This window comes from Heteronotia binoei, chromosome 21 (genome assembly GCF_032191835.1).
Source record: "Heteronotia binoei isolate CCM8104 ecotype False Entrance Well chromosome 21, APGP_CSIRO_Hbin_v1, whole genome shotgun sequence".
Taxonomy (NCBI): domain Eukaryota; kingdom Metazoa; phylum Chordata; class Lepidosauria; order Squamata; family Gekkonidae; genus Heteronotia; species Heteronotia binoei.
Window position 1 is genome coordinate 19,286,037 of NC_083243.1, and position 14,252 is coordinate 19,300,288.

Here is a 14,252-nt window from a genome sequence, read left to right on the forward strand (position 1 = left end):
TTAAATGCAATGGCCAGAACTCCCTTTGGAGTTCAATTATGCTTGTCACACCCTTGCTCCTGGCTGCACCCCCAAAGTCTCCTGGCTCCACCCCCAAAGTCCCCAGATATTTCTGGAATGTTCTTAGGAGGCTGTGTTGTGTTTATTCTCGTGCTGCATTGAGAGATTTATAAAGAAGTGTGAGCACAATTGCATGTCAATTGATCATTTTGTAGACAGTGAAATGAGAGGAAGGAAGAGTCTGGTCTATTTAAGTGGATTGTCCTGGGGAGTGATCAGAGGTTGCAGAGAAATCTGGCACAAGAATTTCCTGAAGCTCCTTGGCATGCTTAGCTGTTTGCATATGCTACAATTCTAAACCAGCTTCAAGTCTCTTTGACTATTACGGCTTCCTTATGAAGACTCCGGGGGGTTATAGTTCTATAAAGGAACTGGGGTTATCCTCTTCAAAATGTTTTCAGTAACTTGCATCCTGTACATCATGAACCAGATAGCATGGTGTTAACAGTAACTTTCCCACTCCCTCTCGGTTGTCTCTGTCCCCTAGGGTTGCCAATCCGCAGGTGGGCAGGGAAAACGAAAGCAAAAGCTACCGTGACTAACCAGCTTCACAACAAAAGACCAAACGATTTGTATCAGTACTCAAAGAATTATATATATAAGTTGTCCAACAGACAATTCCATTAGTCAGCTTGGAGAGCCAGTTTGGTGTAGTGGTTAACGGTGCGGACCCTTATCTGGGAGAACCGGGTTTGATTCCCCACTCCTCCACTTGCAGCTGCTGGAATGGCCTTGGGTCAGCCATAGCCCTGGCAGAGGTTGTCTTTGAAAGGGCAGCTTCTGTGAGAGCCCTCTCAGCCCCATCCACCTCACAGGGTGTCTGTTGTGGGGGAGGAAAGTAAAAGAGATTGTGAGCCGCTCTGAGACTCTTCGGAGTGGAGGGCAGGATATAAATCCAATATCTTCATCTACCTCACAAGTTGTCTGTTGTGGGGGAGGAAGGTAAAGGAGATTGTGAGCCGCTCTGAGACTCTTCGGAGTGGAGGGCGGGATATACATTCAATATCTTCATCTACCTCACAGGGTGTCTGTTGTGGGGGAGGAAGGTAAAGGAGATTGTGAGCCGCACTGAGACTCTTTGGAGTGGAGGGCGGGATATAAATCCAATATCTTCATCTACCTCACAGGGTGTCTGTTGTGGGGGAGGAAGGTAAAGGAGATTGTGAGCCGCTCTGAGACTCTTCGGAGTGGAGGGCGGGATATAAATCCAATATCTTCATCTACCTCACAGGGTGTCTGTTGTGGGGGAGGAAGGTAAAGGAGATTGTGAGCCGCTCTGAGACTCTTCGGAGTGGAGGGCGGGATATAAATCCAATATCTTCATCTACTTCACAGGGTGTCTGTTGTGGGGGAGGAAGGTAAAGGAGATTGTGAGCCTCTCTGAGACTCTTCGGAGTGGAGGGCGGGATATAAATCCAATATCTTCATCTACCTCACAGGGTGTCTGTTGTGGGGGAGGAAGGTAAAGGAGATTGTGAGCCGCTCTGAGACTCTTCGGAGTGGAGGGCGGGATATAAATCCAGTATCTTCATCTACCTCACAGGGTGTCTGTTGTGGGGGAGGAAGGTAAAGGAGATTGTGAGCCGCTCTGAGACTCTTCGGAGTGGAGGGCAGGATATAAATCCAATATCTTCATCTTTTCATGCAAAATAAGGAACGAATTCACCGGAAACGAGTCTTATCTTTCCAACAAATGAATGTCAGCTTGTATCAGGAAAATCCAGGTGAACTTGAGATGAATGTCCAATCATCCAAGGTTTCTCAATATATGCAGCCAGTAGTTCGTATAGCGACAACGTCATACTGGTATCGCTGTTAAGTCTCCTGTAGCACAAATAAACAGGAGTCCTGTGCTGTCTTAAAGATGAACAACACTTACTCCAGTGAAAACCTTTCGTGGACACTTTTTCAGATGCTATATTGTCAGTTTCTTAAAAAGGGAGAGCAGTCGAATTCATCTGACAATCACACAACCATTCTCCAAATCCCAGAACTTAAGACCATACATAGCAAGCCTTAACATGAAAAAAACATTCCTTCATGTTAGCGCTACCTGGAGATCTCCCAGAATTACAGCTCTATATTACATCTCTAGACAACAGAGATGAGTTCTCCTGGAGGAATGGCATTATACCCCACTGAAGTCCATCCCCTCCTCAGGCTCCACACCCAGATCTCTAGGAATTTCCTAACCTGGAGTTGGCAACACTACTGCATGTGCTCCAGAACAGTCTTCTCTGTTGGTTAGATAAAAATATAGAGCAGAGGTCCATCAGTGACTATTAGTGTGTGTGTGTGTATAATTTTTTTGGCCACTGTGTGACACAGAGTGTTGGACTGGATGGGCCATTGGCCTGACCCAACATGGCTTCTCTTATGTTCTTATGTGTGACACAGAGTGTTGGACTGGATGGGCCATTGGCCTGACCCAACATGGCTTCTCTTATGTTCTTATGTGTGACACAGAGTGTTGGACTGGATGGGCCATTGGCCTGATCCAACATGGCTTCTCTTATGTTCTTATGTGTGACACAGAGTGTTGGACTGGATGGGCCATTGGCCTGATCCAACATGGCTTCTCTTATGTTCTTATGTGTGACACAGAGTGTTGGACTGGATGGGCCATTGGCCTGATCCAGCATGGCCTCTTTTATGTTCTTATGTTGCCACAAGTCTTCACACTGAACAACACTTCAATCGTGTTGTTCAGTGTGAAGACTTGTGGTGTTCTTACCCTGTGATTTATTTTACTGTGAGCAGCTTGAGAAAGCTATGTGAAACGAGTACCGTTTTTGCACACAGCTTACCTCGCAGTCACAATCCTGTTCCCTCCACAGCGTCCGGTCGGATTTCCCACCATCTGCGCGGGAGTTACAGGAAGTGCCGCAGCTTCTGCATAGCAAACGTAAACTGGGTTTTAGCGGTTTAGGTTTGCTACGCAAAAACCGCGGCACTTCCTGTAACTCCAGCGCAAATGGTGCGAAATCCGACCGGACACTGCGGAGGGAACAGGATTGTGACTGCGAGGTTATCTGTGTGCGAAAACAGTAAAGGATACCAGTACGACCATGTCGCTATATGTACTGGCTGCATATATGCAGAAACCTCGGATGATTGGACATTTATCTCAAGTTCACCTGGATTTTCCTGATACAAGCTGACATTCATTTGTTGAAAAGATAAGACTGGTTTCTGGTGAATTCATTCCTTATTTCGCATGAAAAGACCAATGGAATTGTCTGTTGGACAACTTATATATATAATTCTTTGAGTATTGATACAAATTGTTTGGTCTTTTGTTGTGAGGCGGTTAGTCACGGTAGCTTTTGCTTTTGTTTTCCCTGCCTGTTTATTACCATGATTCTTTGTTTTGTTGCTCAATCCCCAGGTGGGGGCAGGGGATCCCCCGGTTTGCAAGCCCTCCCCCCACCCCCGCTTCAGGGTCATCAGAAAGCGGGGCGGGGTGGGGAGGGAAATGTCTTCTGGGCACTTTGTTGACCAATTCCCATAGAGTATAATGGAGAATTGATCTGTGTTTATCTGGGAAGGCTGTTTTTTGAGGTAGAGGCACCAGATTTTCAGCATAGCATCCAGTGCCTCCCCCCAAAATACCTTCCAAGTTTCAAAATGATTGCACCAGGAGGCCCAATTCTATGAGCCTCCAAAGAAGGTGCCCCTATCCTTTATTTTTCCCACTGAAGGCAAGGCATTTAGGTGTGCGGTCCCTTTAAATTTGATAGCTAGAACTTCCTTTGGAGTTCAGTGATGCTTGTCACAACCTTGTTCCTGGCTCCACCCCCCAAAGTCCCCAGATATTTCTTGAAGTTTTCTTGGCAACCCTACTGTCCCCCTATGGATCATTGAATCCCAAGGAACATTATGGGGGTTGAAGTAGGGGACTGCAGTTGAGTGGGGGGGTGGGGGGAGTCGGTGCAAATTGCATCCCTCTCATGAGCATAAATGCCTCCTACAAACAGAGAGGGAGCTGAGAATCCCAATGCAGGATCTATGTATCTGATTTTGAAGTGGGCCTCAGATTATGGATTAAAAAAATTCACACACTGGGACAGGGGGCAAATAGAGGGGATGTTTCTAGAAGCCCGAGAGAAGGCCCAGGTATGCAAAAAAAAAAAAAAAATTAAAAACATTGGGAGTTAAAATAGCCCCCAAATCCTAGAACAAGGGTGGCGAAATTTGCTTAATATAAGAGCCACATAGAATAAGCGTCAGATGTTTGAGAGCCGCAAGATATGGACATCAGATGTTAGAGAGCCATCAAACAGAGGGAGGGAATGAGGAAGGAAGGAAGGCAGGCAAGCAGGTCAATAGATGGGGGCAGGAGGAGGGAGGGAGAGGTGGAAAGAAAGCGACTTTAAATGCATTCTGCAAGCTACCAACTGGCAATGTGAGTTAAAGAGACAAATGCCTTCTCCAAGCCAGCCGACAGGGTGATGGCGGCTTCAAGAGGCAGACAATATATGTGAAAGAGCCACATGTGGCTCTCGAGCCGCAGTTTGGCCACTGCTGTCCTAGAAGCTGTGTCTGCTCCTTTAAGAAAAGTCTGCTCCTGAGATCTCACGTTAGGAGATCTTGGTGGCCAGCTTTGCCACTGGTATCAGCTTGGGGTGGGGGAGGGACAAACTACCAAAAGTAAAAGATAGGAGGGGGGGGGCGGGAAGTTAAGCAGATGGGGAAGAGCAAAAAAACGTAACACAGAAAAGCTGGGCATGAGGAAGGGGAACAGAAAAATGTGACGGAGGGACAAAAACAAGGTAGGTGAGGGGGGAGGGGGGGCAGCGGAGGGAAATGCTGAAAATGGGGGGGGGGGGGGGGAGGAAGAAGACAAGATTTCAATTGTGTATGAAAGTCCCAGAGGAGCAAGAATGAATCTAAATGTCAGCTGGTTGCCATCAGACCAGCTCTTGGGCACCCTATAATTACCTGCCGAGGACTGTCTGCTTAATGCCATGCAGAATTCTTTCCCTGCTGCGTGGAGGTTGCAGGGCCAAGGTAACTTAGCTCGCAGTGAGAACAGTAACAAATGAGGAAGCTTGGGGAATGATCCCTTCATCGGTGTTGCATAGATGACTGCTCAGGAAATGCTATCCGTGGACACCGCTGCAGGGCACAGCATAGCTATACCTTATTGACCTTGCCTTTCTCGAAGAGTAGCCAACCATGATTAATCTGTAGGCCTCTTCTCCTTATCTGCGCAGAACTCAGTCACACCCAAATGATAAGAGACTTATCAGAAGATCCAGAAGAGCCTGCTAAAATAGGGTTTCAGTAGCAAAGGCAGATTTGGAATTCTTTTAAGGCAGGCAAACAAAGTACTAGCCTCTGTGGTTATAGAAAACAGCTGCGGCGTTCGCAGATTCAGATTGGCCTAAGCAAGCCCTCTTAGTTTGGCTTCCAATCTGGAAATGTCAGGGCATGCGCACAACGGATGGAAAACCTGTAGCCCATGCACATGTGTGGACTGCGTTTGCTGAGTACATTGGGGAATGGCAGGGAAATAGTAGAGTGATGCATGTGAAAGCGTATCAGAAGACTAAGCCTGAAGAAGCGTATTGGAATGACAAGGCTGATTCTTTGGCAAAATTGTCAGCTAAAGCATCTGACTCTTCAGAAGAGGAGGAAGAGAAAGTGGCCATCGTAGTCACTAGATCAAAGGGGAAGACGTTACCCCCAGGTATTCTGGATTTAGGAACCTTACCGAAGGATGATGTTGATCAGGGGGATCAAACATGCAGTTCGGGGGCCGAATCAGGCCCCCGGAGGGCTCCTATCAGGCCCCCGAGCAACTGGCTGTCATCTCCTTCCTTCTCCCTCTCTCTTGCTTCCTTCTGCATCGCAGCTTGCTTTGCCAGGCTTGCTCAATCACACAGGAGCTACAGAGCAAAACCTCTATTTTCTCCATTGGCTGAAGCTCCTCCTCCCCAGTCCCCTGGGGAAGAAAAGAAAGAGCCAGAGCTTCCTTTGCCCAGTTCCCTGGATCCCATGGGAAAAATACAAAGACAGCATCCTTAAGACCAATGAGTGCTAACGTTTTAAGCATGTTTTAAGACTAGTTTTTTTAAAAATATATATATATATATTTGTTTTTGTCTGTGTTCTTTATACAATGTACATCTCTGCTACCTAATCTTAAATAGGTACACACATGACCCGACCCAACATGGCTCGCCCCAACCCGACATGGCCTGGCGCCTCAAGGTCTCATTTATGTCAGATCCGGCCCTCATAGCAAATGAGTTTGACACCTCTAGAGATTCAGCAGTTACTTGAGAAACGGAGAAGTCTGTGGAAAAGATTTGATTCAACAAACTGAAGAAGTAGTATGGGCTGTGAAAGGGAACACTAAGCTATGGGTTGCTCCAGAAATAGTCAGGATGCATCTAAAGACTCTTGAGTCTGTTGTTTGAGTCTGTTGTGGTGTTTAAATGGTGGGGGGAGCACTGCAACTCTCTTTGCTGTCTCTCCGCCTGGCAGGGAGACAGCAAAGGTGGGGGATCTTCCTCCACCCCCCATTTAAACACCTCGCCGTGGTGTTTAAATGGGGGGGGGGAGCACGGCAACTCTCTTTGCTGTCTCTCCGCCTCATGGGGAGACGGCAAAGGTGGGTCATCTTCCTCCCCTGGCAGGGAGACAGCAAAGGTGGGCGATCTGCCTCCCACCCCATTTAGGAAAGGTCCCCTGTGCAAGCACCAGTCGTTTTCGACTCTGGGGTGACGCTGCTTTCACAAAGTTTTCACGGCAGACCTTTTACGGGGTGGTTTGCCATTGCCTTCCCCGAACGTTACACTTTCCCCCCCAGCAAGCTGGGTACATATTTTACCGACCTCGGAAGGTTGGAAGGCTGAGTCAACAATTGCTGGCCCAATGATATCATTTGGAGTGGGCTCTCGCAGGGATGCGGATGTGCGCTTGCAACGAGTCGGCTACAGCGGAGCGTTCAAACATAGAAAGTACGCGCGGGAGTCGTCGGAAGCATTCTTATTCCAGATTTAATGTACTATCAAAAAAGTCCGCGTCTCAGTCGTGGCAGTTCGGGACACGAACGAGCCAACGACCATTGCCAGATGCTGATGTTTGGACAACCGCATAAAATCTGACATGCATCTGGCTTTCATCCATGCCCATCTCATCACTTTATGTGCGTCTGACCTCGGCCTAGCATTGCTATGCAGAGACACGCAGTGGCATACTGCCTCGGAATATGGGTTGCCATAAGTCAGCTATGACTTGGCAGCAAAAATAAAAACCTATACAAATTATTGTATTCTTCCTCAGTTACGATAGCATTGGTGAGTACCAAATCAGTTTCAGTTGCTACCATTGTATGGTCTTGTACTCATAGAATCATAGAGTTGGAAGGGACCTCCAGGGTCATCCAGTCCAACCCCCTGCACAATGCAAGAAACTCACAAATACCTCCCCCTAAATTCACAGGATCCTTATTGCTGCCAGATGGCCATCTAGCCTCTGTTTAAAAACCTCCAAGGAAGGAGAGCCCACCACCTCCCGAGGAAGCCTGTCCCACTGAGGAATCGCTCTAACAGTCAGGAAGTTCTTCCTAATGTTGAGCTGGAAACTCTTTTGATTTAATTTCAGCCCACTGGTTCTGGCCCTACCTCCTGGGGCCACAGAAAATAATTCCGCACCATCCTCTATAGGACAGCCCTTCAAGTACTTGAAGATGGTGATCCCATCACCTCTCAGCTGCCTCCTCTCCAGGCTAAACATCCCCAGCTCCTTCAATCTTTCCTCATAGGACGGTCTCCAGGCCCCTCACCATCTTCGTCGCCCTCCTCTGGACCTGTTCCAGCTTGTCTATGTCCTTAAAATGTGGTGTCCAAAACTGAACACAAGACTCCAGGCGAATTTTACCAGAGCAGAGTTTAGGCTTGTGTCCCATCCAATTACTGACTGTTTAGCTTCTGAAATCTGAGAAGTTCAGGCTATACCGTTCTGCCCTCCCTCCTCCTGTCAGTTACTGCTTCTGTGTTTGTCCTTGATTGGATATTTGTGCTTATGCAGAAAAAATATATTGTGAGAACCCATTAAAGTTGCAGACGTCTTCTCCCGCCTCTTCCTGAGATCCCCTTGAATCCTGCATTCAAGATGCCCCTTTTTCTCTGTGCCTTTTTACAGCTCATCCTTGATGCAAGTACCTCAGAGGAGCTGCCCAAGCCTTTCCATGTGGACTTCTCCAGCGCATTTCCTCAAACTATCTCTGACAGACCTTTGTTCAATAGGCTTAATGGATTACAACAGCAGCAGGTAAATCCCCCTTTTATCTTAGTGTTCCAGGAAAAAAATATTGTGCTGCCTATTGTTTTGCCTTTATTTAATTCATCTTTTTGAGCTAACTAGTTAGCATATTTTTATCTAGAGGAATCAGCCGTGTTAGTCTGTTGCTTCAAATAGTAAAGAATCCAGTAGCACAGGGGTGTCAAACGTGCGGCCCAGGGGCCAAATCAGGCCCTCAGAGGACTCCTATCAGGGCTCTGAGCAACTGGCCGTCATCTGCTTCCTTCTCCCTCTCTCTTGCTTCCTTCTGCATCACAGCTTGCTTTGCAAGGTTTGCTCAATCCTACAGGAGCTATAGAGCAAAGTCTCTATCTTCTCCATTGGCTGAGGCTCCTCCCTTGGGGAATGAGAGGGGGAGACAGAACTTGCTTTGCCAGGCTCTCTCAATCACACAGCAGAGCTACTGAGCCAAGTCTCTCTTCCTTCTATTGGCTGAGGTTCCTCCCCCTCCTGGCCCCCTGGGGAAGCAAGGAAAGAGACAGAGCTTCCTTTGTCCAATTCCCTGGATCCCATGGGAGAGATACAAAGAAAACACCTTTAAGACCAATGAGTGCTAATGGTTTAATCATATTTTATTTTAAGTTAAAAAAAATCTTTAATTGCGTTTGTGTCCTTTATAAAGTTTATATTTCTGCTACCAAATCTTAGATAGGTACGCATACAGTCCGGCCCGACATGGCTTGGCTCAACAAGGTCTCATTTATGTCAGATCCGGCCTTCATAACAAATGAGTTTGGCACCCCTGCAGTAGCACCTTTAAGAAATTTTATTGTAGCATAAGGTTTCATGAAACACAGCTCTCTTTGTCAGATGCAACTGACGAAGAGAGCTGTGTTTCTCAAAAACTTGTGCTGCAGTAAAATTCCTTCATCTTAAAGGTACTACTGGACTCTTTACTATTTCCTATTTTTATCCTGTCTTCCCTCCAAGGAGCACATGTTTGACCCTCATGACAACCCCGTACCAAGAGTGATTGGCCCGACATCACCTAACAAGTTTCATAGCAAGGTGGGGATCAGAACCCAGATCTCCCTATCCGAGACTCAACCACTACATCAAACTGGCTGAAGGGACCTTCCTTGGCTTTCATTTCTTCGTTACAAAGACTAGATTCGTACAGCTTCTCAACATTTCTGTTTGTTCTTGTTCAACAGATTCGTTCTGTCCCTGCTTCATTGAACTTCCCACTTTGCAGTTGCCATGGGGAACAAATCAAGGGCAGGTTTCTTCTTGTCTCCCCAGTATGGTGTAGTGCAGGGGTGGCCAAACTGTGACTCGGGAGCCACATGTGGCTCTTTCCCACATATTGTACGGCTCTTGAAGCCCCTACTACTCTGTTGGTTGACTCGGAGAAGGCATTTGTCTCTTTAAATCACTTCTGCAAGCCAAACCAGCCAGGGACTTGGAGAATGCATTTAAAGTTAAAGTTGCTCTCTTTTCACCTCTCCCTCCCCCATCTGTTACTTTCTTTCCAGCTTTCCTTTTTTTTCTTGTGGCTCTCAAACATCTGACACTTATTCTATGTGGCTGTTACGTTAAACAAGCTTGGCCACCCCTGGTGTAGTGGTTAAGTGTGCAGACTCTTATCTGGGAGAACCAAGTTTGATTCCCCATTCGTCCACTTGCAGCTGCGGGAATGGCCTTGGGTCAGCCATAGCTTTCACAGGAGTTGTCCTTGAAAGGGCAGCTGCTGTGAGAGCCTTCTCAGCCCCACCCACCTCACAGGGTGTCTGTTGTGGGGGGAGAAGATGTAGGAGATTGAGAGAAGGGCGGGGTATAAATCTGCAGTCGTCGTCGTCTTCTTTAAAAAAATACCCCCAAGTCCTCCCAACAGAAGGTGGTCTTTTAAGTCACTCAGTTTCCTATCACTTAGGGGAATAAAAGTCAGCCTTCCCTTCCAGGTGTAAAAGTTGGGAGACTTTGTGAATCCGTTACTTTCCTCCCACAGCGGTGAAGTCCGTCTTGCCTTTGTGACCTCGCTCTTGTTTCTCCAAAAGCTGTGGTTGCCAAGGGGGAAGGGACATGTCTAAGGCTCAAAGATGGTCAAGTTTCTTGAGGCATACTCAAGTAGGCATGAGCCGGACTGCTGGCAGGCCGGCCAGACTGTCATAAAACTGGTAATCTTGGAGGCGCAGAGGTATAATTTAGCAGCCGGCCTCAGCAACAAGTTGCCAAAAGAGAGAGTGATAGAATGAATGAATACAGGCAGAGCTTTTTTTGACCAGGAACGCAGTTCCGGCTGGCTTGGTGTCAGGGGGTGTGGCCAAATATGCAAATGAGTTTCTGCTGGGCTTTCTTGTAGAAAAACAATGGTGATGTCAGGGGTTGTGGCCTAATCTGCAAATGAGTTCCTGCTGGGCTTTTCCTACGAAAATAGCCCTGAATACAGGTACATAATAACATAAGAGAAGCCATGTTGGATCAGGCCAATGGCCCATCCAGTCCAACACTCTGTGTCACACAGTGGCCCAAAAAAAACCCCCAAGTGCCATCAGAAGGTTCACAAGTGGGTCTAGAAGCCTTTCCACTTTGCCCCACCCCGAGCACAAAGAATACAGAGCATCACTGCCCCACACAGTTCCAATAATATACTGTGGCTAATAGCCACTGATGGTCCTCTGCTCCATATTTTTATCCAACCCCCTCTTGAAGCTCTCTATGCTTGTAGCCACCACCACCTCCTGTGGCAGTGAATTCCACATGTTAATCACCCTTTGGGTGAAGAAGTACTTCCTTTTATCCGTTCTAACCTGACTGCTCAGCAATTTAATTGAATGCCCACGAATTCTTGTATTGTGAGAAAGGGAGAAAAGTACTTCTTTCTCTACTTTCTCCATCCCATGCATAACCTTGTAAACCTCTATCATGTCACCCCGCAGTCGACGTTTCTCCAAGGTAAAGAACCCCAAACGTTTTAACCTTTCTTCATAGGGAAAGTGTTCCAGCCCTTTAATCATTCTAGTTGCCCTTTTCTGGGCTTTTTCCAGTGCTATAATATCCTTTTTGAGATGTGGTGACCAAAATTGTACACAGTATTCGAAATGAGACCGCACCATCGATTTATACAGGGGCATAATTCCCAGCAATTTTATGCAGCTGTTCCAGCTGAAACCCCCTGCTTCTGACCAGCAGTTCTAATACTGTAGGGAACAGTGGAAGAGGAACTGTGGTTCAGTGGGTAGAGCATCTGCTTGGCACGCAGAAGGTCCCAAGTTTAATCCCCAGCATCTCCAGCTGAAAAAGGACTAGGCAGTAGGTGATATGAAAGACCCCCTTCCTGAAAATCTGGAGAGCTGCTGTCAGTCTGAGCAGACAATACTGACAGTGAAAGATCAAAGGTCTGAGTTCTGCCACGCCTGACCACATGGTGGTGGAAGGAAGCGTGGATGACATTTACGGGAAGCTGGCTCTTCTGCCACGGACTTGATCTGGTTTTGTTCTTTCTTTGCAGGAGCTGCTGTTAAAGCTGTCTGAACAGAAGAACCTCATAGACTTCATTGAAGTGTATGTGGAGATGATGCAACCGCACTCGGTGGGCAGCCTCCTTCCGGAAACCAGGTACAAATGTGACACAACCAGAGCCGGTTTGGTGTAGTGGTTAAGTGTGCGGACTCTTATCTGGGAGAACCGGGTTTGATTCCCCACTCCTTCACTCGCAGCTGCTGGAATGGCCTTGGGTCAGCCATAGCTCTGGCAGAGGTTGTCCTTGAAAGGGCAGCTGCTGTGAGAGCCCTCTCAGCCCCACCCATCTCACAGGGTGTCTGTTGTGGGGGAGGAAGGTAAAGGAGATTGTGAGCTGCTCTGAGGCTCTTCGGAGTGGAGGGCAGGATATAAATCCAATATCTTCATCTACCTCACAGGACGTCTATTGTGGGGGAGGGGAAGGTAAAGGAGATTGTGAGCTGCTCTGAGACTCTGAGTGGAGGGCGGGATATAAATCCAATATCTTCATCTACCTCACAGGGCGTCTGTTGCGGGGGAGGAAGGTAAAGGAGATTGTGAGCCGCTCTGAGACTCTTCGGAGTGGAGGGCGGGATATAAATCCAATATCTTCTTCTTCATCTTCTTTTTTTTGAGCAGGAACGCAATTCTGGCTGGCTCCTCATCAGGGGGTGTGGTCTAATATGCAAATGAGTTCCTGCTGTTCTTCTTTCTACAAAAGCCCTATGTGAAACAATGGTGGCATCAGGGGGTGTGGCCTAATATGCAGATGAGTTCCTGCTGGCCTTTTTCTACAAAAAAAAAAGCCCTGGACGCAACTAATATGATCCACTAAGCTTCTGTGTTGCGAAGGGGTAGTTTTCTTCCAAGGTTCATGCATAAGAATATGCTTATGGCACGTTTAAGACCAAGAAAAAATTTATTCGAGGTACGAGCGTTCATGTGCACACAAAAACGCATGCCTTGAATAAACTTTTGTTTGTCTTAAAGGTGCCGCTGGACTCAAAATTTGCTCTGCTGCTTCAGACTAACACAGCTACTCACCTGGAGGGGGAAAAAAAATTATACCAATATTACCCTACAGCAGGGGTGGCCAAACCTGCTTAACCTAAGAGCCGCATAGAATAAATGTCAGATGTTTGAGAGCAGCGAGACATGGACGTCAGATGATGGAGGAAAGGAGGGGGGAAGGAAGATGGTAGGAGGGGGAGAGAGATGGAAAGAAAGCAACTGTAAATGCATTTTCCAAGCTGCTGGCTGGCTTGGAAAAGTGATTTAAAGAGAGAAATGCTTTCTCCAAATCGATCGATGGGGTTGAGGGGCTTCAAGAGCAACACAATATTTGTTGAAGAGCCACATATGACTCCTGTGACGCAGTTTGGCCACCCCTGGCCTAGAGCTACCCTGACAAGTGTTTGTTTACCTGCTGTTTAAAGACTGCCAGTGAAGGGGAGGTCACCACCTTTCAACAAAATAACTCTCTCTCTCTCTCTCATCTCCTAAACAGTCATGAGGCATCCGTCTTGGGAAATGGACCTCCTGAACTCATCACAAAGGACCCAACAGGTGACAAATGGCAGTACTTGGAAGAAGAGCTGCTGTTCAAGATGAAGCCCCCTCACTGCCAATTCACTGAGCCCCAGGTTCGTGCAGAAAACCTTTCCAGCTAACCCTTCAGCACTGGACAAATAAGACAGCCCCTATGCAAAAGCATAAGTGGACATAGACCTGTGATTTAAAATCACAGCTCTCAAAAACCAGGGGGGAGAACATTTTAATCTCCCAGAACATTTCTTGGTGGACCTCAAAGCAGCAGGCCTCAAACAGAGAAGCTTAAAGTGGAGATTGCAACCAGGAGATTGCAACCAAGAGATTGCTGAATTTGAGTTCATTCAGATAGTCAGAACAATGGAGCGCCCCTGCCCACCCACCCCCCAGGCTAAATAGGGTCATATGCAGGGGTCATGTTGTAGAAAAATAGGTGGTGGAGCTCATCCAGGGATTGTTATGCAGCTGCACCTACTGTTCAATGGACAAGGTAGGTAGGTGGGGAGGAGGAGGGGGAACCCTCAGAAAGGTTCAGGAGCTAGTGGGAAATCAGTCCTGAAGTGGCTTACAATCACCGTCTCTTCCTGTCCCCACAACAGGCAACTTGGGAGGAAGGTGGGTCTGAGAAAGTACGTAGGGACCTCCAGCATTTCAGCCATGCTTAGTCAGAATGGCATTTTGAGAATCGCCCTATTTGTACCTGTGTCTGCGTGATTCCATAGACCTCAAAATCCCTCTCCTGGCCCTCTGCAGTTTCTACTTGATGGTGAAAGTTTTGGCATCCCTTAGGGAGTTTTGGGATGCCTGGCATCTCCAAAAAAGGGTCCAGGCAAATAGGTGTGAAAAAACCTCAGCTTGAGACCCTGGAGAGCCGCTGCCAGTCTGAGAAG

General features: G+C 47.4%; 1 protein-coding gene across 1 annotated transcript in view; it reads left to right on the forward strand.

The window, feature by feature from the left end:
• The window catches only part of SYNE2 (spectrin repeat containing nuclear envelope protein 2), a 407,300-nt gene that overhangs the window by 215,862 nt on the left and 177,186 nt on the right, over positions 1–14,252 (forward strand). Inside the window, exons 63-65 of the mRNA XM_060261546.1 lie at positions 8,215–8,343; positions 11,825–11,931; positions 13,322–13,457. Of these exons, the coding sequence (XP_060117529.1) occupies positions 8,215–8,343; positions 11,825–11,931; positions 13,322–13,457 (372 nt within the window). The remainder of the gene's footprint in view (positions 1–8,214; positions 8,344–11,824; positions 11,932–13,321; positions 13,458–14,252) is intronic.